We start from the raw sequence: 21,305 nt of genomic DNA, 5'->3' as shown, positions 1-21,305 counted from the left end.
GACCCCGTGGGGAAGGGGAGGCTGCCCTCTCCATCCCCCAGGTGTGAGGCGTGTCAAAGGGGCTCCCCGCCGCGGGCACGCGCAGCTGGCGCGGAGGGAAAGAAGCGCGTGATGCTCAGCTCCGCGGCTCCCCCGCCCACCCCGCCCCACTGGGGGCTCGAGTCAGGCCGGCGCTTGGTCTCACAATGTTCCGTTTCCTAACGTTCTGTTCTGTACCCTCGCCCTAGCTCCCCTCCAGCATGACGGCCTCCAGCCCTGAGCTCGTGTGCGTGCGTAAGCGCACGCTCTCGCTGTTTCCTCCTACCTTCCCCCCAAGCCTCGATTACAACGCCCTCCCTTCGCTCGGGTCCCACGCCTCCTCGGCGCCCCCCCTTCCCCCCCCCTCGCCACTAGCACTGGGCTCGCGGCTCGCGCTCCCGCCCCAGCCGTTCGTATCTGTCAGTTGGAAAGGCGGGTGGTGTGTCCCTACGTCATATGGGCCGCCTGCCTCCCATTGGCTGGGGCGGCCTCACCAGACCGAATGTTTACCTGGCGGGGAGAAGGAGGCGTGGCCTCAGACGCCGGCCGAGGCCGAGGGAGGAGGGCGGCTGGGAGGGAAGGAGAGGGCGGAGCAGGAGCCGCGAGGGGCGGGGCGGGGCGGGGCCGGGACAAGCCGGGGGAGGCCGGAGCCGTCGCTGTGGCCGCCGTCGCCCGCCGCCGCCGCCGCCGCCGCCGCTGCCGCCGGAGTGGTCCCTCCCCCTCGCCCGGTCAGCGCGGGGAGGGAGGGGCCGTGGCTGGGGCCCGAGTTGGTTTCGGGTAGGTTGGGACTTGATAACGTGATTCGGGGGCTTCGCGCGTGTCGATATAAACCTTTCAGCGCCGCCTCGACGCTGTAGGCGAAACTTTGGAGAGCAGGCCGGCCCTCCTCCTCCTTTTCATCCTGCTCCTCATTTAGCCTCCATCCTTGGTCGTCCTCCTCATCTTTCTCCTACTCTCTCCTCCTCCTCCTTCTTCTCCTTCTCTGCCAGGCAGGCCTCAGGCTCCGCGCCTCTCCAGCAGGTAAGGCGGGCCCCGCGGGAGGGCCATCGCCGCAGCCTCGGCGCTCCCCATCCCCGGAGCCAAGTCCTGGGGCCCTCCCTCCTCCCGCCCCGCGCCCCTCGGCCCTCGGCTTCCGGCTGCTTTTGTCTCCCATTCTCCCAAGCCCGCGGTCTCGGTCAGGTCGGGACCCAGGTGTTCGCATATCGTTGGATGGAGAGCTCCTCGAGGGCAGGGACTGATTTTTGCGTCGATTTTTTAAATTCCCCAACCTTGCAGGTACCAAGTAGGCGCTTAAAAAATGCTCGTTGACTACTTGCCCCCAAAGTCTTTGCGGGATGTAGGGAAAGGTTTTCGAGGCCAGTAACAGCATCTGTCATTTATCGAGTTAAAAAAAAAAAGTAAGAAATTGCCCCTTATAGAATCGAGCTAAGCAAGCCCTACTGTTTTCCAGCTGGGAAAATAAGATGTTTGTTGTCTAACGCTTGACAGACCTGATGGGCTTGTGGGCTTTTGAAAGGTATTTGGTCAACTGATGTTGTTTCCCCCAAAGTTTGCCAGCTGCTGGAGTTGGTATCATTAAAAATGCCTCCGATTTTACAATTTTTCCCAGGCACACCATAGCCAAGTAGATTAAAAGGAGTTTGGTTGGATTATAAAGAATAGCATTGGGGAAGGGGGTAGTGAGCTCTCTAGTGCTTTTCTGGGAGGGACAATTCTAAGCAGTTTACATGTGTTCCCTCCTGCAAATGTTTATACAGTCCCTGCTCTAAGGCACTCTTAGGGATCCCGTTAGATTTCATAACAGCTCTGTGAGTGTAGATATTTTTTGTCACCTTGTATGTCCATTTTGCAGCTAGAGGAAACTAAGGAAGAGGTGAGGTTGTTGGTTCTACAGTGAATCAGTTGCCAGAGCTTGGTAAAGCCTTATCATCAAAGCCAGTGCTGTGTCCACCAGCCACTTTTATCTGTTCTGGTGCATATCATCTTGAGTTTGACTTAGTTCATAGGGCCAGAAGGCATCAGATGCCTTGCAGTCATTTTTACCCATTTGGAACTGCCTTTATGTCACTGTTTGGCTTTTCCCTACTTTCTTTTAGGAGATTCTTCCAAGACCTTTGGTGGTGACTGATGCCCAGATTAGACGAACACTTCTGGAGTTGTTCTTGTACTACCAGAAGAAGGCATAAAAGCAACCTGACTGCTGGCACTGCTAGGCTGACTGAGAAAGTGGGAGACATGCTAAATCCTTCAGTCTCCAGTCCTTCACTGGTACTTGTGGGTCAAAGTGCCATCAACACTGAAACCACAGACAGGAACAGGAACACTAACACCAAGAGCAACAACAGGAGAGCCCCCAGTAGCAGTTGGCACCATCATTTGGTGCAGCGAAGTGTTGTGCTTTTTGCAGTTGGTGTCTTCCTAGCCCTGGTCCTCAACTTGCTTCAGATACAGAGGAATGTCACGCTTTTCCCAGAAGAAGTTATTGCCACAATCTTTTCTTCTGCCTGGTGGGTTCCTCCATGTTGTGGAACAGCAGCTGGTAAGTAATGGATGAAGGTGGCAAGCTTAATTAACTCTTGCCAAAGAAGAATAACTTGGGGGGAAATTTATGTCAGTATCACATAGTAAAACTGTGCCTCATGATTGAGTTACATTTTGTAACAAGAAATCATATTATTATAGGTTTTTAGTAAAGAAGTATGACATTAATTCCAAACTCAAGGGCTAGTTTAAAGAGCTTGTGGGGCAAAATTTGAGGAAGTCTAAGGATGGAGATGAGGTAAAAAGATAAGATACTTGTATAGGTACTTATGATGTGGCCTCTTCCTACTTCCCTCGGGCAGCCTGAGGACAACCTTTGATTCTAGTGCAGCAGCAGGCATGTGTCACCAGGAGCTAGCTGCCCTGTGATTGGCCTTCATTAGAACTGGTGAGCCACAGTAGTTGATTGCTATTGGTTCCCTGAGTGAACATGCTACACTGCTGGAGAACTGAAAACAAGTCAGTCACATGTGCTTGGAAGGAGGTTGCTGGGGGAGGAACTTCTGCATTTCCTTATGCCAAAATAGCCCAGTCAACTGCAGCCAAAAGCCAAGCCTTTTTCCTAGAACTGTATCATGACTTTGTGAAATAAATACATGGATGCCTTTGTGTTATTTGATCAGAATCACTAAACTTAAAATCCTTTTAACAAAGATAGAGCAAATGATGTAGTAAAAAGATGGAGCTTAGGTAAATGAGTGAAACGGTTTAAAAACTCATTTTTTAATAGAACATTTGTTTCTATGATTAGGTTGATTTAGCATCTGTATTTTTAAGGATTTGTTTTTAACCCTATAAGTGACTTAATTTTTCTTTGGCATAGGGAGCTATAGAGAGGAACTACCTCTACCAGTGCAGAATGGCACTGGCTCTGCAACATAGTGTATTAAATTGTTTGGGGACCCTGAGAAGTTAAGTGACTTGAGTGGAGTCACAAAGCTAGTTGTGTCAGGGATGAATCATTTTTAATGCAACAGAAAATAAAGATTCTCATAAGAGAGTTGTGTTGCTGAGAGCAAATAAAATCTGGGGGGAGGGAGGGTACAATGAATCTTAAGCAATAGAGTGCTTTAATAAATAAAAATGAATAAGTTTCATATGTTGTAACTATATTTTAAGGGGGAGAAAGTTCAATTTCTGATTATCTGAACACAAACATTGTATGGCTGCTTAAAATTGCTCTTTTTTAAAGATAAGAGTTTTTAATGTTTTAGGAATTAGCCCAGTTTTGAAATTTCAGCACTGTGGACATGTGAAAATAGAACATATGAGGAGGATATACTTAAAGCCAAAAAACTAGAGCTAAAATAGAACTGAGACTTATCCTTCAACAAATGTAGTAGTAGCATCCCAGAGGATCCAAAACATAATTCCTCATTCATATGCCACTGCTGCTTTTCTCTTTGAGGGGGGTAGTTGGTAGGGGAGACAATGGTTAATTTCTCATAGACAAATCTAGAACCAAGAACGTGATGCAAAAATATTTTATGATACATTTTCACCTTTCTGGAGTGAAATTATAGAATTCTATTAAGCTAGAGACAATTTAGAGTCTTTATAATTAAGGCCAAATGCTTAATGTCATTCACTTACCCTGGTATTTCCAAATATCTATGTGCATGCCATCTTCTTGATGAAATATACAAATTTTCATTTTTCTACCAAATATTTGCTATTTCCTTATTAAAGACTGATATTAGTTATTAATTAGCTACCAAGTCTAAACTTCTGTTTGACTTACAGGGCATATGTAATTTTGGCCTAATGTACATATTTAGGGCAGCTAGGTGGCAAAATAAATAGAATGCTGGACTTGGAGTCAGGAAGATTCATCTTCTTGAGTTCAAATCTGGCCTCCAATACTTACTAGCTGTGTGACCCCAGGCAAGTCACTTAACCCCTTTTGCTTAAGTTTTCTCATCTGTAAAATAAGCTGAAGAAGGAAATGACAAACCATTCCAGAATTTTGCCAAGAAAACCCCAAATGGGGTCACAAAGAGTCCGACACAACTGAACAAAAGTACATATTTAACCTGAATGAAAGGTCCAGCATAGATCTTTTCCTCTATTGAGAGCTCACTCCCTACATCTGATGCAGTTCTTCCCCCTCTCATGGATTTGTCCCAGCTCTTCCTGTTCATAGAATGTCTTGATGGGATTTAACCCCTAAAGGGAAATTCAAGATCCTTGAATTCAAACCTCTCTTGGAGACCCAGAGGGACAAAGGGATTGCCTAAGTTCATACAACTAATAAGTGTGACCAGGTGTTGACTTACTGAAATCCTGTCCATCCTTCAGGGCCAACCGTAAGTCTCACCTTCCATGAAGTCTTCCACTGTTACTCTGCAGTGATCTCTCTCTCTTCTCTGACCTATTGCATTTGTAGTCATAGTTCATAGAATTTTTAGAAGTGAGTGACAGTTGGTGCATGGGACAGTTCAGCTGGATCTTCCTATTCACATCTCTGTTCAGACAGACATCTTTTTAAATTAATCAGGTGAAGACATTTCTTTCACAATGGCATGGTCTTTTAAAACTCTTTAGAAACAGCTATTCTCTTGTATTTTTTTCCTTCAGTTTAGAGTCTAAGGAAGTTGTAACATCAAATAACTTCTAAAAAGGGAATTGTTTGGGTAATATTGCACACTGTTCTTTAACTCTGTGTTTTTTCACTCTTTTCTCATACAGCTGTTGTTGGTTTGCTCTATCCCTGTATTGACAGTCATCTTGGAGAACCTCACAAGTTTAAGAGAGAGTGGGCCAGTGTAATGCGCTGCATAGCAGTTTTTGTTGGTATTAACCATGCAAGTGCTGTATCCTTGAAATGTTCTGTATATGTGGGGTAATTTTGAGAGGTATTTTTTTCCCCCCGAGCTACTTTTTTTTGAGCTGTTCATACAGATCAGTGGACCCAAGCTACCAGATGAATATTAGCACTGGAAAGGAACCGTAGAGATCATCTAAACCAGGGTCTTGTAAATATAGTTTCAGGCTGTATAAACAGGTTGAGTGAGAAAAGTTCAGTACTAGCATTGGTTTCTTATAATCTCTCAAATATGAAATTATATACAAAAAATATTTACATGACAGGTTATTGATGTTAAAACTTGACTTATTTTGAAGGAAAATCTTCCTTGATCCCAGATCAGCATTTTTGGATTCTGTCAATATATTTTAATCCCCAAAGTGATCTCTGGCTAAACTAGTTTGAGTGATTCTAAACTTTACACATTAGTTTAATACAGACATGTCAGACTTACCAAGAGCAACCCACAAAACTCCAGAGTTCTGAGGAACCAAACTAAAATGTAATTGGGAGATGTTAAATAAAAATGCCATGTAACATAAGTTAATGTAAATTTGTGATTTTCTGAGTCAGTATGCAATGCCCAGGAATCCATTTCTATTTAAGTTTGACACCATTGGTTCAATATATTTAGAATATTTTGAAATGTGTTGCTTAATTTTTCTAGAGTTGAGTAAAATTTTTTAGATTTGGGGGTATCAGTTATTAGATTCTTTGTAGATTTAAAAGAATAAAGTGGTTTTTTTTTTACGTTACAGTATTTTTTTATTTTAGAGTCATTTAAAATCCGCATTGTAGTTGCGATATATAGTTGGATTTAATGAATCCATGAAGAAATCTTTCTTTTATTTACTTCCAAATTTGGAAGTAAAAAGAACATTGGAGTCCAGAGACAAAGATTCTAGTCTTTGCTGTGATATTGACCTTTTTTTTTTTTCTTGGTGAGGCAAATGGGATTAAGTGACTTGCCCAGAGTCATATAGCTAGTGATTGTTATGTGTCTGAGGCTGGATTTGAGCTCAGGTCTTCCTAACACCAGGGCTGGTGCTTTATTCTCTGTGCCACCTAGCTGCCCCTCAGAGATTGACTTTTTATGTGATCTCGGGCAAATCACTTAATCTTCCTGGGCCTCAGTTTCCTCATCTATAAAATGAGACAGTTGGACTACATGAGCTCTAAAGTCCTTTTTAACAATGTAAATCTAGAATCCTATGACTAGATCAGGGGTGGGTAACAAGTGTGGCCTCAAGTTTTACAGAACAAATCCTTTTATTAAGGGGATTCAGTCAAAGGGCCACACTTGACAACCTAAAAGGGCCACATGTGACCTCAAGGCTGAAGGTTCCCCATCCCTAAGCTAGATGTTCTCAAAATTCCCCAGCTCTGATAATTTTATTTCGTGATCACTCCTGAGGAGTAATGAGCACTGAAGATAGACTTGTTTTTATGCCGGCAAGTAGTAGTAGGTAGCAATAGTAATAATAGTAAGTTATGATAATAGCTGACATTTATATAGCATTCACTGTATGCCAGGCACTATGTTATGTTAAGCGCTTTACAATTGTTGTCTTAGTTGATTCTTATAACAACCCTGGGATACATAGGTGCTATTTTTATCCCCATTTTACAAATGAAGAAACTCAGGCAGAGGTTAGGTGATTTGCCCACATTCACACAAGTGCATTTATTCATCTAGAGTGATTTAAAGTCCACATTGTAGATGTAGTATGTAGTTGAATTTAATAGATCCATTAAGAAATCTTTCTCAGATGCACTTTCAGACTGGAAAGGCAATGTGATATAATGGAGAACATCTGTCTGATTCTGAATTTGAACTTTGGTCTTTCTGACTCAAGGCCTAGCACTCTATTCACTGCATATGACTTGGTTTTAAGGCTTATTGCACGGTAGCAGAATTGTACACGAACAGACATTTATCAGGAAAAGAACTCTGAAAAAACGAAATTTTGATATTCATGATAGCCTTGTGTCCAACAAGGCCTTACAGTCTACTAAATCGATGAACTTTTTTCTAATTGGTGAAAAATTTCACATTGAATCCTAAATAGTTATTCTTTTCCCCTCCCTCCTACCCCAAATAAAGTTCAGTACTAGATTTAGAGTTAAAGGGGACCTAGGGTTGACTCCAGGGATTTGAATAAATGGAGAGATGGTCTTCATCTCAGTTGCCTTATCTGAAAAGGGAACTGGACCAGGTGATTTCCCTTTCAGCTTTAAAATCTGTGGTCAGTCATAAGCCTATGTAATATAGGTAGTTTGCCAAAAGGTTGCTCTTAAATGTTAAATAAGTATCAAAGTTTTTCTTAACTTCCGTCTAATCAGAAACTGGATTTTGCCAATAATGTTCAGCTGTCATTGACTTTAGCAGCTCTATCTTTGGGCCTTTGGTGGACTTTTGATCGTTCAAGAAGTGGCCTTGGGCTTGGAATTACAATAGCATTTCTAGCAACTCTGATCACTCAGTTTCTTGTATATAATGGTGTTTATCAGTGAGTATGTTGTTTTAAAACTTGACTTTTAAAGCTACTTGTGTTTTAGAATATTGAAACTTGTTTTTTATTTTCATATGCTGTATGTGCTTAAACTGAGTTTTTCCTAATCTCATTTAACTTGTACATGTGGCATGAAATTCTACAAAGATATTCTGCCTTGTTTCTGAATTTCTCTCATATGTATAATATATTGGTATTCATATGTGTATTTGGGCAGTGAAACATGTTTTTCATGAGATGATGGTTCAGTCATGAAAGCTCTATGCTTCGCTCTAATGAATGAAGTTTGGTCTTCAGTATATTTTATTTTTTAAAAGTCATCCTACATACTGAATTGAATTGTTTTTTCATTGTAACTAATTTTAGTGGAATTGGCATGCAAGTCACTTAATAAAATCATGCTTTTTTTTTTCTTGCTGTAGGTATACGTCTCCTGATTTTCTTTATATCCGTTCTTGGCTACCATGTATTTTTTTCTCAGGAGGCGTAACAGTAGGAAACATAGGACGACAACTGGCTATGGTACGATAAATAAAATTCTGTAGTCTTTAAGCTTTTTTTATTTCAACCAGACAGAAATTCTAATTGAATTGACATTTCTTTTCTTTTCTTTTTTGGGGGAGAGGGAGAAGGGCAAGAAGCAGTTGGGGTTAAGTGACTTACCCATAGTTGCACAGCTAGTAAGTGTTATATATCTGAGGCTGAATTTGAACTCAGGTCCTCCTGACTCCAGGGCCTGTGCTGTATCCACTGTGCCACCTATCTGCCCTTGCCATTTATTTTCAATAACTACAAGAAAAGATTTTTTGCTGTTCTTACCTATTACTTACTGTTCATTAGATGTATTATCACAGCCTTCTGCTGACATGTTGATTAAAAAGTTTAATGAGACTTGGAATTTGAGTGATGGATATATATGTATATGTATATCTATATCTCTATATATGTATATAGGTATATAGATGCATGCATATATGTATATCTGTGTATTTATAGATATATTTTTAAAGCATTCTGTAGCAACAATTCATGAAGTTATTAGGTTATTAGGTTAGTGTAGGAGAGCATAATGAGTTTTCCCAACATTTAATGATGTCATATATAAAGTTAGAATCAACAATTTCTAAATCGGTCTTTGAGATTAAAGATAGGCATCTGTGTCATTGAATAATTGTATATTCTAACATGCTAAGATCCTTAGGACCTATTCTTTTGGCTTGTAGGAATTTTTTGTTTTTTAGTCAGAAAACTTAAGGAAAGAATTTAGAATATTGTATGCAACTAGAATTGGAGAGTAAATAGAAATTAAGTCTCACATTTTATATGCCTTATAAGATAGTAAAATATTAAAAATATAAGCACTGCAGAATAATAACCAAGCAGCTTGGGTTTGTTAACATATTATAGCATTTAATAGTTTTTATCAGTAAATTGTAATATTAGATCAATGATTGCCAACCTTTCTAGACTTTTGATACCCTCTTGTACTCTGATTTCACATATTCTCTTATTTTTCTTAAAGTGCTACGTGGCATTCAATTGAATTAAAATTGATTTTTTTTTGTTTGGATGTATTGAACACTTAAGCCAACACTATCTTTATAGGTCAAGAGCATCCTATAGAGCTTCTGATTCTTTGTAATCCAAACATCAAAGAAGGAAGGAGAAAGGACATTGTTAAATAAGAGATGAGTACTACAGACAGGATGTTCCCTGAAAGCTGAACTGGTCATCCAGAGCTAAGGTGGTTGAGAGAGGCAGTGCTAGAAATTAAATAGAGAAGAGGGAATGGGGAGGAACACCCAAGACACGGGCATCCATGGAAACAAGATGACCCATAGTGTGCTTGGGGATTAAAGAATAGATTCATTTAGTTGGAAGGCAAGATTTATTTAGATTGGTTGGTAGAGCAGGAGGTTGCAGAGGCAGAGACTTAGGGAGCTTTGAATACTAGACTAGTTATCTTGTATACATAATAACAGGAAGCCACTGAAGGGTTTTGAGTGGGAAGATAACAAACAAAAAAGTATTTTAAGAACACTAATTTGGTGACCTCAGCTAAAGTCCTACACCAGTGACTCAGAGGCATGTAAATGATTCTGGATTCTTGAAAGCTATCAGCGCTAACAGAGCACAAGCTTTGGCAGATTATACCAAGATGAAATGCTATTGAGTCTTGATCTATCAATGGACTGTATTTATGTTATCTAAGAAACATCCTAGTTAAGTGAGACTCATCACCAGAAGTTTGGACACCCGCTGATTTTTGAGCCAGCAGCTTATAAAAGCAATCTATTAAGGTTCTGAAGGGTTAAAATCTGTAATGATTTGTTGGAAGTGGGACTGAAAGAATACTCACACTGAAATCACCAGTCCTTGAGGTATTCATGTAAATAACCTGGGAAAGAGTAGAAAGAGAACAGTTAGGATACTTGTAATGTACACAGAATCACAGATGTAGGGCTAGAAGGGACCTTAGAGGTCATCTAGTCCAAGCTCTCCTTTTCAAATATGAGGAAACTGAGGCCCCACAGGCATGTGACATGCCTAAGGTCCCGTAGGTCAAGAACAGATGTAGGATTCAAAACCAGATTTTTTTGATTATACAGCACTCTCCATTGCATGATGATGGGCTAATGGGGTTGACAATGGAAATACAAAATGTAAAAGAGGCATTATAAAGGATCTTAATAAACTGAACAGAGTAAGAAAATCATGATGGTAAAATTATGGTCAAAGTAACTATGACTGTATTATTTGGATTAGAAATTAGTAGGAAAATTCTCAACTAATTTAATAGCTGGCAGTAGATATAATAGATAATTATAATATTTTCACTTCTCTTTACCCACTAGTAAAATTCATTTCCTGACTACTTAATGTCCAAGTGGTTTACATCCAACCTAACAAGAAATACTGAAAAACAGGCATCAGATTTTGACCTTGTGGAGTACTCCACAGTATTAGTGGAGAGGTAGCATAGCTTAGTGAGAAGACCATACTTTCAATCCAAAAGCCTTGGGTTAAATTATTACAGGAACTTGAGATGTCTCTTACTAGAATACCTTCATTAACAAAGCTTTGAGGAACAAAGCTCATTTGAATAGTTTAAGGCTGTACATGAAGAGATTTGAGGGAAGTTCTAGTCTACTCAATCCTGGGGAAGTGATGCTCTCTTATGTGCAGACCTCTTCTTGCCAGGACCTGGCCTGGCCTTAGGACTGAGCTGGGCTCTCAAGCTCACACAGGCTAATTAGGTATGTAAGGGAAGGAGAACTGTTTTGAAAGAAGATGGTAAGGGTCCAGGGGCTACAGCCACCAATCCTAGAAGAGAAAAAGAAAGTATCAAGCTTCAAAATGTAACAGATGTTTAACATATAGAAATCTTTAAATGCCTCTCTAATCCTCTTATATTTCTGCCTTTGCTAATGAAGCTTCTGACAAAAAAAAAAGTATGACCTTGGAAGAGATCCTCTTTATTAATAGAGGTGTATCATTGCACAGTTGTTATTAGGTTTTATGAAATACTGATATTAGGAAAAACATTGTTACTGGAAACAGTTGGATAGGAACAATGATATATATTTGTGAACGGCTGAATAGATTTACAGTGGGATTTTTGTGATATATCCAGATTTGGTCTTAGTGTATAGTATATATTACAAAACAAGCATGTTCTGGGCCTGTGTTGTTTCCAGAGAAGTGAAGGGAGACAGGAACTTCAAGATTAATGGTAGCAGTATTTTCAGTAGCTTAAAATGAATAATATTTGGAAACTATAATACTATACTATTTGAAAGATAGGTGATTTCTTCCATGAAGGTGTTCCTCAAACCAACCCAGATCACTGTGTCCTTCAATACATTGTCTTCTTAAGCTGCTGTGGCCAAAAAAAAGGCACAGTGCCTTTTTACAAAAGCAACTAGTCTAGTGGTGATCTTCTATGAACATAGGTAGGCTGGCCCTAGTTCAAGAGACAGACCGTCCATCACTGGTAGCCTTTCAAACTTGGTAACACCTGCTAGAGATCACACTCTGTTGACATAGCTTCAAGAACCCATCTCCACACCACTGTGAACTATCAGTGCATTTCTTTTTAGTGAAAGAATAATTACATGTTTTTAAATGGTAGCTTCACTCCTTTAAAGACCTATCCCAGGAAGTTATCCTGGGTTCTCAGAGGCTAAGCCAGTGGAACATATTCTTTTTTCTTTTTTTTCTAGATTTGGGTAGCCTTTACTAATTCAAATAATTGATCCTTTAAACTCAGTTTGCAAGATCAGGTGTATTAAGATCTTAAAATGCAGATACATGGTTAATTTTTAAAATACCTCATAAAAAGTACTCGCAATTATATAGTACTTTCTTTTTCCAATTACATGTAAAGATAGTTTTCAACATTCATTTTTGTAAAGTTTTGAATTCCAAATTTTTCTCTCTTCCTCCCCAAGACAGCAAGTAGTCTCATATAGGTTATACATGTACAATCATGTTAAATATATTTCCATATTAGTCATGTTGTGAAAAAAGATTCAAAAGGGAAAAACCATGAGAAAGAAAAAACAAAAAAATGTGAAAATAGTATGTTTAGATCTGCATTCAGACTCCATAGTTCTTTCTCTGGCTGTGGTTATCGTTTTCCGTCATGAGTCTTTTGGAATTGTCTTGGATCACTGTATTGCTAAGAAGAGCTAAGTTGATCATCACACAGTGTTGCTGTTGCTATCAGTTTTAGTTTTGAAATATTAGTCTCCTTTCATGAAAAATTCAGAAGTCAGACTTTAGGATTTATATTGCCTGTTCATATTTACCTGTTAACTTTCCATAGAAGGAAATGTTTTGGAGAGAGATTCAGGTTGTTGATAACTCTTCATGGTAAATAAGGAACTTGAAGATGGGTTTATTGTAGTATGCAAACATATTGAAAGCTTTCTGTTAACAGTTTTAAAGAGGAGGTATTTTGTATACGAATGTTGGGCCATCCAGAAGTAGTCAGAGGAAATTCACCGCAAACAAATTGGCTTTAAGTAATTTATTAGGCTGAAGTTGGCATGCTGTCAGATTTGTAAATTATATTTTCAGAAATGTAATGTTTTATTATAGTTTTTTATGAAAGGTTAGTAATTTTGTTTGTGACTCTTAGGTGGCTTGTGAATAGAAGGGCAGTGATAAGAGCTTGTTTGAAAAGGCTTCATAGAGTGAGTCTTAATTAGGACCAAAGAGAAGTGGAGAATATACTGTCTGAAAAGGAAGACTAATGTAGGCTACATTAGAGGTAGTTGAGGGCAAGACTATGTGCAGAAGATAATCAATAAATATAATTTGAGTGCAGAATATTAATGTTAGAAATAGGTAAAGGTGAATTTTCTACATTTTCACTTGTCATCCCACTTGAAACACAAGTCTTAAGTGAACCTATCTACTACCATGCCCATAACTATGTGTCTTATTTCCCCAACTAGATTTCTTTTTTTTCTTTTTTTCTTTTTTTTTTTTTTTTGCAAGCAAATCAGCGTTAAGTGAACTTCCCAGAGTCACACAGCTAGTAAGTGTCAAGTGTCTGAGGCCAGATTTGAACTCAGGTCTTCCTAACACAGGGGCAGGTACTCTATCCACTGTGCCATCTAGCTGCCCCTTCCCTGGGTAGATTCTAATCACCTTAAGGTCAAGGACTTTTAGTATCTTACATATAATAGATACCAAAAAAATACGGTTTTTGTTAAGAGGACGTTATGGTACCGTACTATCCTTAAGACAAAACAAAGAATAAAGGTGATTGTCAGATTACTACTCAGTAACCATGTATACTCATAGATAATCCTTTCTTAGATTATATCTGATTTCAGCTTTTTCCTAAATTGTCTTTCCTGACTTTGTATGGTTGACACTAGGTGTTGGATCATTGGACTTATGTTTAACTAAAGTAATGACAGTGCTCCTTCACACTATTTTCCTTAAGGTTAACAACAGCACAGTTTCCTAGACCTCAGGCTGTTTTATCAGCAAGGTGATTATGTAGCTAAAATGATATTTTTTTTGTTTAAATAATGTTTTTATTTGATTTTTTCTCAATTACATAGAAAAACAAATTTAAGCTTTTGTTTTTTATAGTTTTTGAATTCCAAATTTCTTCCTCCTCCTCTCCCCTTCTCCCTCATTGAGAAGGCATGCAGTTTGATATAGGTTATGTATGTGCAGTCATGAAGTTATACATGTATGAACTGTGTTGCAAAAGAGAACACAGACCAAAAACAAAAACAAGAAAAAGAAAATTTTAAAAAGTATGCTTAGATTGCATTCAGACTCCATCAGTTCTTTCTTTGGAGATAGATTTCATTTTTCATCCTAACTCCTTCAGAATTGTCTTGTATCATTGTGTTGCTAGAATAGCTAAATCATTCAGCATTGATCATCGTACAATGTTGCTCTTACTATGTACAGTGATCTCTTGGCTCTGCTCACTTCATTTTGCATCAGTTTATATAAATCTCAGGTTTTATTGAAACCATCCTACTCGTCATTTCTTATACTACAGTAGTATTCCATTACATTCATATGCCATAAATTATTCAGCCATTCCCTAACTGATGGGCATCCCTTCAATAGCCAATTATTTGCTGCCACAAAAAGAGCTGCTGTAAATATTTTTGAACATATAGGATCTCTTCCTTTTTCTTTGATCTATATAGGATACAGCTTTAGTAATGGTATTGCTGGTGGTCAAAGGCTATGCACAGTTTTATAGCCCTTTGGGCATATTTCTCCAGAATGGTCAGATCAATTCACAATACCGACAGTGCATCATTAGTGCACCCCAAATTATATATTATTTGTAAGAGGACAGAATTGGAAGTGTGTAATATTAATAATTGCTTTTTGTTTTCAGGAATTCAAAGGCTAAAAAATCTATAAGGTTTGCATAATAAACATATATATGTGCACATGTATTTCAGTGGGTATATTTCTAAAGTACAAAAATGTACCGTATAACTTTTTTATCATAATGTTTTTGTTCTAAGCAAGAAAACCTCCTAGGCCTTCAGGAAAATTATTGACAAATGAGAGGTTGGGTAAGCCCATAACTGCAGAAGAGAAGTCCAGGCAATTATAGCCTTTTATAGTCTTTGTGTGTTTGACTGGGACCTTAAGTGGATGCTTTAGACTTGAACTAGGTAGGGTTCCTTGTCCTGCTGCTACAGACCTAATGTGAGATCCAGCCAAGGTTGTCTAGAGCAAAAACCCATTCTAGAAGTTAAGTTATATATGTGTCTTTTAGGACAATAAGCTAAATAAAATTTTTTCCCCCAAATATAGTCTGTCTCAATGAAGTCCTAAAGGCTTCTAGTCTTGATGATTGATATGAGCTATTGCTAATAATTTTGAGGGTACATTACATATTTTGAGAGTATTTTTTCTTGAACAAACATAAGCATAGGGGATACAGTTAGAATATCTTAAAATTAATCATTTTAAGTATATTTTCATATATGCAGAATGTACTTGAATTAGATCACTTAAGTCATTACCTACAGTTTGTCTTTGGAGGGGGGAAAAACATCAGGAAAATTAACTAAACTCTTTATAGCTTTTTTATTTAATTGTGAAGAGTAAAAGTTGCTTATTCTACTTGTATTGTAACAAAATACAAAATTTTACCAGCTTTCCTTAAAATGTGTAGAGTCATTTCATGTGATTCATTCATATTGGAATTAGTAATAGTGAATGGAGTGCATTTGATTTCCGTTAACTTAGGCTGACTATGGGGATTGTTTACAAAGATCGTGTGTTCTTTGTCCCAAGGTATCTATCTCTCTGTTTATTCTCTAATCCAGTTTCATATATGTCATTATGTAAAACAGTTCTAACTTGATATAATAGAAATACCTAAAAATTAACTCTGAAGATAACTTTTAAAATAGGAGTTTTAGAATGGACTGGAAAGTAGTAAGAAAGATAAGGAAAAAAGATATTTAAGAAATATTAGTAACTCACCTAGTTCGCAGACAGATTTAATTGAAAAAAGAAAGAAAAAACAAAAACTAGAGGAACCCAAGGCAGGGCCAATTTCATGTTAGTGATTTTCTCCAGTAGGTTCAACCTCCCTCTTTTTCTTGGTTTTTTAAAGTTCTGAAATTCCTGATTCCTCTCCCTTGTGGGTTTTTTTTCCCCCTGTTAATCCTTATAGGTGGTATAGGGGATAGTAGTGGAGGTGAGTATCTAGTAGCTAGAACCTGGTTTCAATTATAGTATGGATCCAGCTGGTTTTCCCATATGTTTTGTTCTGTTTTTTTTCCTGCTTCACCCCCATACCATTGTTCTTTGTTTTCACAGATAAAGTTTATTTGTGGATTTGACAGAAATGATTGATATTGTAACCAGAAGTCTTTTCCACATTGGATACACGAAGATATCTTTCTTTTAAAGCTATAGCCATTTTCTATAGAGCCTGTTCTGAGTTATGGTTCAAAACCATAAATGACTATAGACCCTTCATCTCGGATTGCTTGTGGCTAATTTTGTTTATCTCTTATTGGTCTACTATTCTACAGTGATATTATGTTATCTAAAATCATGTTTCAGTTGTCTCTGTAGAATTTCTGACAGGACCTGTTAAGATGTCTTTTTGTCATTGCTTCTTTGAACCCATCCTGCCAAAAAAGAACTGCATTAATTAATCAACAAGAATCTATTTAGCATCCACTATATGCCAGGCACTGTGCTAAGGATACAAGTATGTACAAGGAATGAAACATCTCTGTTCACAAGGAACTAATGTTCTAATGAGGGAGACATCAAGTACCTAATGAAAATAGGTACAGCATCATAAATATAAAATTAATACATTCAGATCTATACATAGCAGTTAAATACAAGGTAATTTGGAAGGGAGGGCACTAGCAGTTGGGGGGGGTGGAGATCAAGAATGATTTTAATCCTCAAGGAAGAGAGGGACTCTTAAGGAAGAAGTAAGGAGAAGTGGATTCCAGACATGTGGGACGGCCACAAATCATCAGTTCTCATCTAATGGACAGTATAATATGATATCTCATTCCAGTTAATGTGTAGTCTTGAGGTGATGTTGATGAAACTTTAAGAAGGCAATTGTGAGGCCTCTTTTATACTTTTTGAACATTACTGCTTTTCTGAAGACTTTTAAGTTGCCATATTTATGTGATTCCCACAAAACATGCACAATCCTTTTTACATTGATGTAAGGTTACTTGAATTTAGTGACCACTTATAGTTCTAAGTTGTTAATGAATCTTTTTTCCCTTCCTGTAAGGATTCCCTTAGTGTAGATTTCCATATGATCCTCAGGCTTATCAATTTATAGTGCAGTGTAGTACCTTATGTGGTTTTCACTAGAGTATCTTATCTGTGTGTTTCTAAAACCCAGTTATCAGCAGGCAAAAGTTCTTGGATGACCATCCCAATGTTTCTTTTTTTTTTCTGTATTAGTCATGTTGTAAAAGAAAACATAGGTGAAGAAAAAAAGAACCTCAGGAAAAATAAACTAAAAAAGTATGCGTTAGTCTGTATTCAGACACCATCAGTTCTTTCTCTGGGGATGGATAGCATTTTTTGTCATAAGTCCTTCAGAGTTGTCTTGGATCACAGTATTTCTGAGAATAGCTAAAACATTCACATCTTACTATATTGCTGTTACTTTGTGCACAATACATTTCACTTTGCATCAGCTCATGTAAGTCTTTTTTTTTATATCAACAATCACTTCCATAAGCTTTTGAGTTTTAAATTTTTCTACTCCTTCTGCAAGACAGCATGCTATCTAATATAGGCTATACATATATTTTTACATTAGTGATGTTGTAAGGAAGAATTAGAACCAATAGGAGGAGCCACAAGAAAGAGAAAACAAAACAAAACAGAAAAAAAATAACAAATAGTATTCTTCGATCTACATTCAAGCCCCATAGTTCTTTCTTTGAATATGGATAGGATTTTCTGTCATGAGACCTTTGGAGATGTCTTAGATCCTTGCATTGCTGAGAAGAGCTAAGTCTATCAATGTTAGTCATCGCACAACGTGGCTGTTACTGTGTACAATGTTTTCCTGGTTCTGCTCACTTCACTCAGCATCAGTCCATGCAAGTCTTTCCAGGTTTTTCTGAAGTCTGCCTGCTCATCATTTCTTAATAGCACAATAGTATTCCATTACATTCATGTTCCACAACTTGTTCAACCATTCTACAATTGATGAGCATCCTCTCAATTTCCAATTCTTTGTGACCACAAAAAGAGCTGCTATAAATATTTTTGTACATGTGGGTCCTTTTCCCATTTGTATGATCTCTTTGGGATACAGCCCTAGAAGTGCTATTGCTGGATCAAAGGGTATGCACATTTTTATAGCCCTTTGGGCATAGTTCCAAATTGCTCTCAAATGGTTGGATCATTTTACAATTCCACCAACAATGCGTTAGTGTTAAAATTTTCCCACATATCTAACATTTATCATTTTCCTGTTTTGTCATGTTGGCCAGTCTGATAGGTGCGATGTGGTACCTCAGAGTTGTTTTGATTTGCATTTCTCTAATCAGTAGTGATTTAGAGCATTTTTTCATATGACTATAGATGGCTTTAATTTCTTCATCTGAGAACTGCCTGTTCATATCCTTTGACCATTTATCAATTGTATCCCAGTGTTTCTTGATCGTGCTAACATCCTGATACAGTTGAAGATCTGGTTCTCCAGGAAATGTTATCTTAACTTTGAGTCCTTTGTTCTCCTTAAATGCAAATATGTAAAATAGTTTGAATAAAACTAATCCTATTTCATAATACTGCTTCATTCCCCTGGTGAGAGGAATAGATCTCAGAAGCATCATAAACTAGCAGAAATCTGCCTTCACTGCAAGTGAACAAACTGTTTCAGACAATGTATTTCTTTGAAATGTTTAGCCAGAGAAGTGGGGTTTAGTTGTTAAGAGTACCACCCACACTGTGTGCACTGGCCTATTCTTTGATGACTTAGAATATTGCTCCTGTATAAATATATGCATAATCAGACTTTAATAGCTAACTTTAGATCATCAATTTTATCATTCATCTATTTTATCTGTATACATATCTTTTTAAAAAGTCAGCATTGCATCTGGTTCAAATCACCAGTGTTTCAGAGTTTAAAAATGGAGTACACTGTATGTTCATTATCTTCTCTGTCTCTCCTCTCTGTAGGGTATTCCTGAAAAGCCACATAGTGACTAAAGTCTTCAGACTCACAGATGCCAATATTGAAGAAAAGTTGGGAAGAGAACCTGTGATACTGGATTGTGATTGAAGATTTTTTTTACCCATGAAGAATCTATTTAGATTGGGCCAACTGCAGAAATGACCTGGGGGAGGACCAGAAGGGTGGGTTGGGGTGGGGTTAAAGATGGTGGAATAATAATCTGTTTTAGAATAGCCAAGTGGAAAAATAACTGCTTATCTTGAAATCTTACCTTGATTTACTGCATAAGCATTTGTACCTGGCTGCGCCCTGAAAGGATTTAATACTAAATTGTGTTGGGGAACTTCAAGTATTAGATTTTCTTTAAGTTATTGCAACAGTTGCCATATTTCAAAGCCTTGAACTAAAATTAAATTGCAAACTATTCCTTTTGTATCTGTGCCCAAAAGGTAGAACTGATGGTGCTTGACAAAGGTGAGGTATGGTGTAATAGGAATAATATTTATCCAGAAGATTAAAAATAGGGTTGTGTTTCAAAAAAAAATAAAGAGAGGTGATCCATGTCAGGTTGTAGCATTAACTTAATGCTTCAGGAATTGTGCCCTCATCTTAATGCTGCAATAGCGCACATACACACCCGTACACTCATGTATATCAGCAGTATATCAACTATACTTTTTATCCTAACAGTGAAGTTTTATGTAGACAATCTTATTGGAAGCAAATGGCAATGAAAAGTGTCAGTTCTACAGTGTGGTATGTTGCTGACGTTTTCACCTCTGTTTATTTTATTCCTTCTGAGATCTGTAGACATCTAATAGTGAATAACTGTAGATCTCTGCCATTTGCTTCATTCTAAATGAGCCGAAATTATTTCTGTATTTCTCTGTTACTATAGAATAGAGATTGCAACTTTTTCACAACCCTATAGGATTTGCAATCTGTGATTGCCTTGTAAAAAGAAGAGTGCATATGTCACTGCATTAAACATTTGGTGTTTCTAAATATCAATTATATTGGTGAGCACAATGTATTCAGTTAATGGCATAGACCACATTAGACCTAATTTGCAACTATTGGTCTTAAACTTAAAAGTGCAATGTATATTAAAACCAATCTGAGCCTTGTATTCTCTTCAATATTTATTTTTTTTTCATATGAGATGTTAAAAGAGAAAAGGGTTCAGCATTTCAGTACTGCATGGAGGCAAAATTCAGCAATAACTTCTTTCACTAGAAAAGATATTGTTGTGCCTTCCATTTGAACCCTAATCCTTTGAGAAACTCCAGTTTTGTGGTTATGGTATAGTTGTAATTTTTACTTACATTAATTGATTTTTTTTGGTATTATGCAATGTAAATGTTATGGTTTGTTTTAAATCTTGTTAAGATAATTTTCACATCTGATTAATTGGCTGTCCTTTTAAATCGATGTTACTAGTCAACAGAATGGAATCTTGGGTTAAATAGCCTAAAAATGTGGTTTTTGTGTGTATATTTATGTGATGGTCCTTTTTTTTTCTCTTTTGAGGAAAATATAAATGCTCTTGGTGCAAAACTCTAGAAAGCTGTAACTGATTACTTTAGAAGAGAGTTGCAAAAGTGGGGCGATTCTCAACTTGTAAAGGATCCCTTATAAATATTCTAAAATTGAATAGTGATGTGAAAATGTTTTGTTTTCAAAATAGATATTCCTTTCAAAACCAGAAGTAATTAGCAACATGCAGTAATTGAATATATAAATTTATACTTGATCATGCATAAGCAGTAAGTGTTTATTTTTTTCAGTTAAACTGGAAATTATTCTGTACCTACTATATTTAATACAGCCAAAATGTGAATCTGAAGTTCAGTTTTTGCCAATACTTGTAGCAAGTAAACAAACCAAAGTGATCTGAGTTTGTAAAAATTTATGAACAAAATTTGCACTATTCTGAATTTAAACATTTGGGAAGATTCACATTGATACAGAAGTTTTCAACGGTGTGGTGGTTTGTTTTGGGGGGGGGGTTTTTGCATTTTTTTTTTACTATTATTTCAAGAACTTATTAAAAGGTTCAAGACCAATGATTGTGCTTGTGGAATTTTCTTTTTATAGGGAAAAAGGGCCATATTTATAAGTGTCCTCTAATGTTTATGAAGACAAATGCTGAATTGGGGATAAAATCATTTTCTAGAGATTAGCTCATGCTAATGTAGATACTGAATTTCAACACACAACCACTTAGTAAAAC

At 37.6% G+C, this 21,305-nt stretch overlaps 1 protein-coding gene across 2 annotated transcripts; it reads left to right on the top strand.

Annotated features, from left to right (window-relative positions):
* Positions 1-662: 662 nt before the first annotated feature.
* On the top strand, positions 663-21,138 carry INSIG1 (insulin induced gene 1). Of its 2 annotated transcripts, none has more exons than XM_021009589.2 (6): positions 663-795; positions 2,115-2,557; positions 5,248-5,372; positions 7,709-7,875; positions 8,301-8,400; positions 19,078-21,138. In XM_021009589.2, the coding sequence occupies exons 2-6, from the start codon at positions 2,146-2,148 to the stop codon at positions 19,105-19,107; spliced, it is 834 nt and encodes a 277-aa protein (XP_020865248.1). In that variant the 5' UTR covers positions 663-795; positions 2,115-2,145; the 3' UTR covers positions 19,108-21,138. The 2 variants fall into 2 exon arrangements, with proteins under 2 accessions (XP_020865248.1, XP_020865247.1); XM_021009588.2 differs by lacking the exon at positions 663-795 and adding an exon at positions 802-1,038.
* The last annotated feature ends 167 nt before the right edge of the window (positions 21,139-21,305 follow it).

The sequence above is a fragment of the Phascolarctos cinereus genome, unplaced genomic scaffold (assembly GCF_003287225.1).
Source record: "Phascolarctos cinereus isolate Bilbo 61053 unplaced genomic scaffold, phaCin_HiC Scaffold_1;HRSCAF=81, whole genome shotgun sequence".
Classification (NCBI taxonomy): domain Eukaryota; kingdom Metazoa; phylum Chordata; class Mammalia; order Diprotodontia; family Phascolarctidae; genus Phascolarctos; species Phascolarctos cinereus.
The sequence above is the reverse complement of the archived record's forward strand: the minus strand, read 5'-3'. Positions and strand labels throughout refer to the sequence as shown.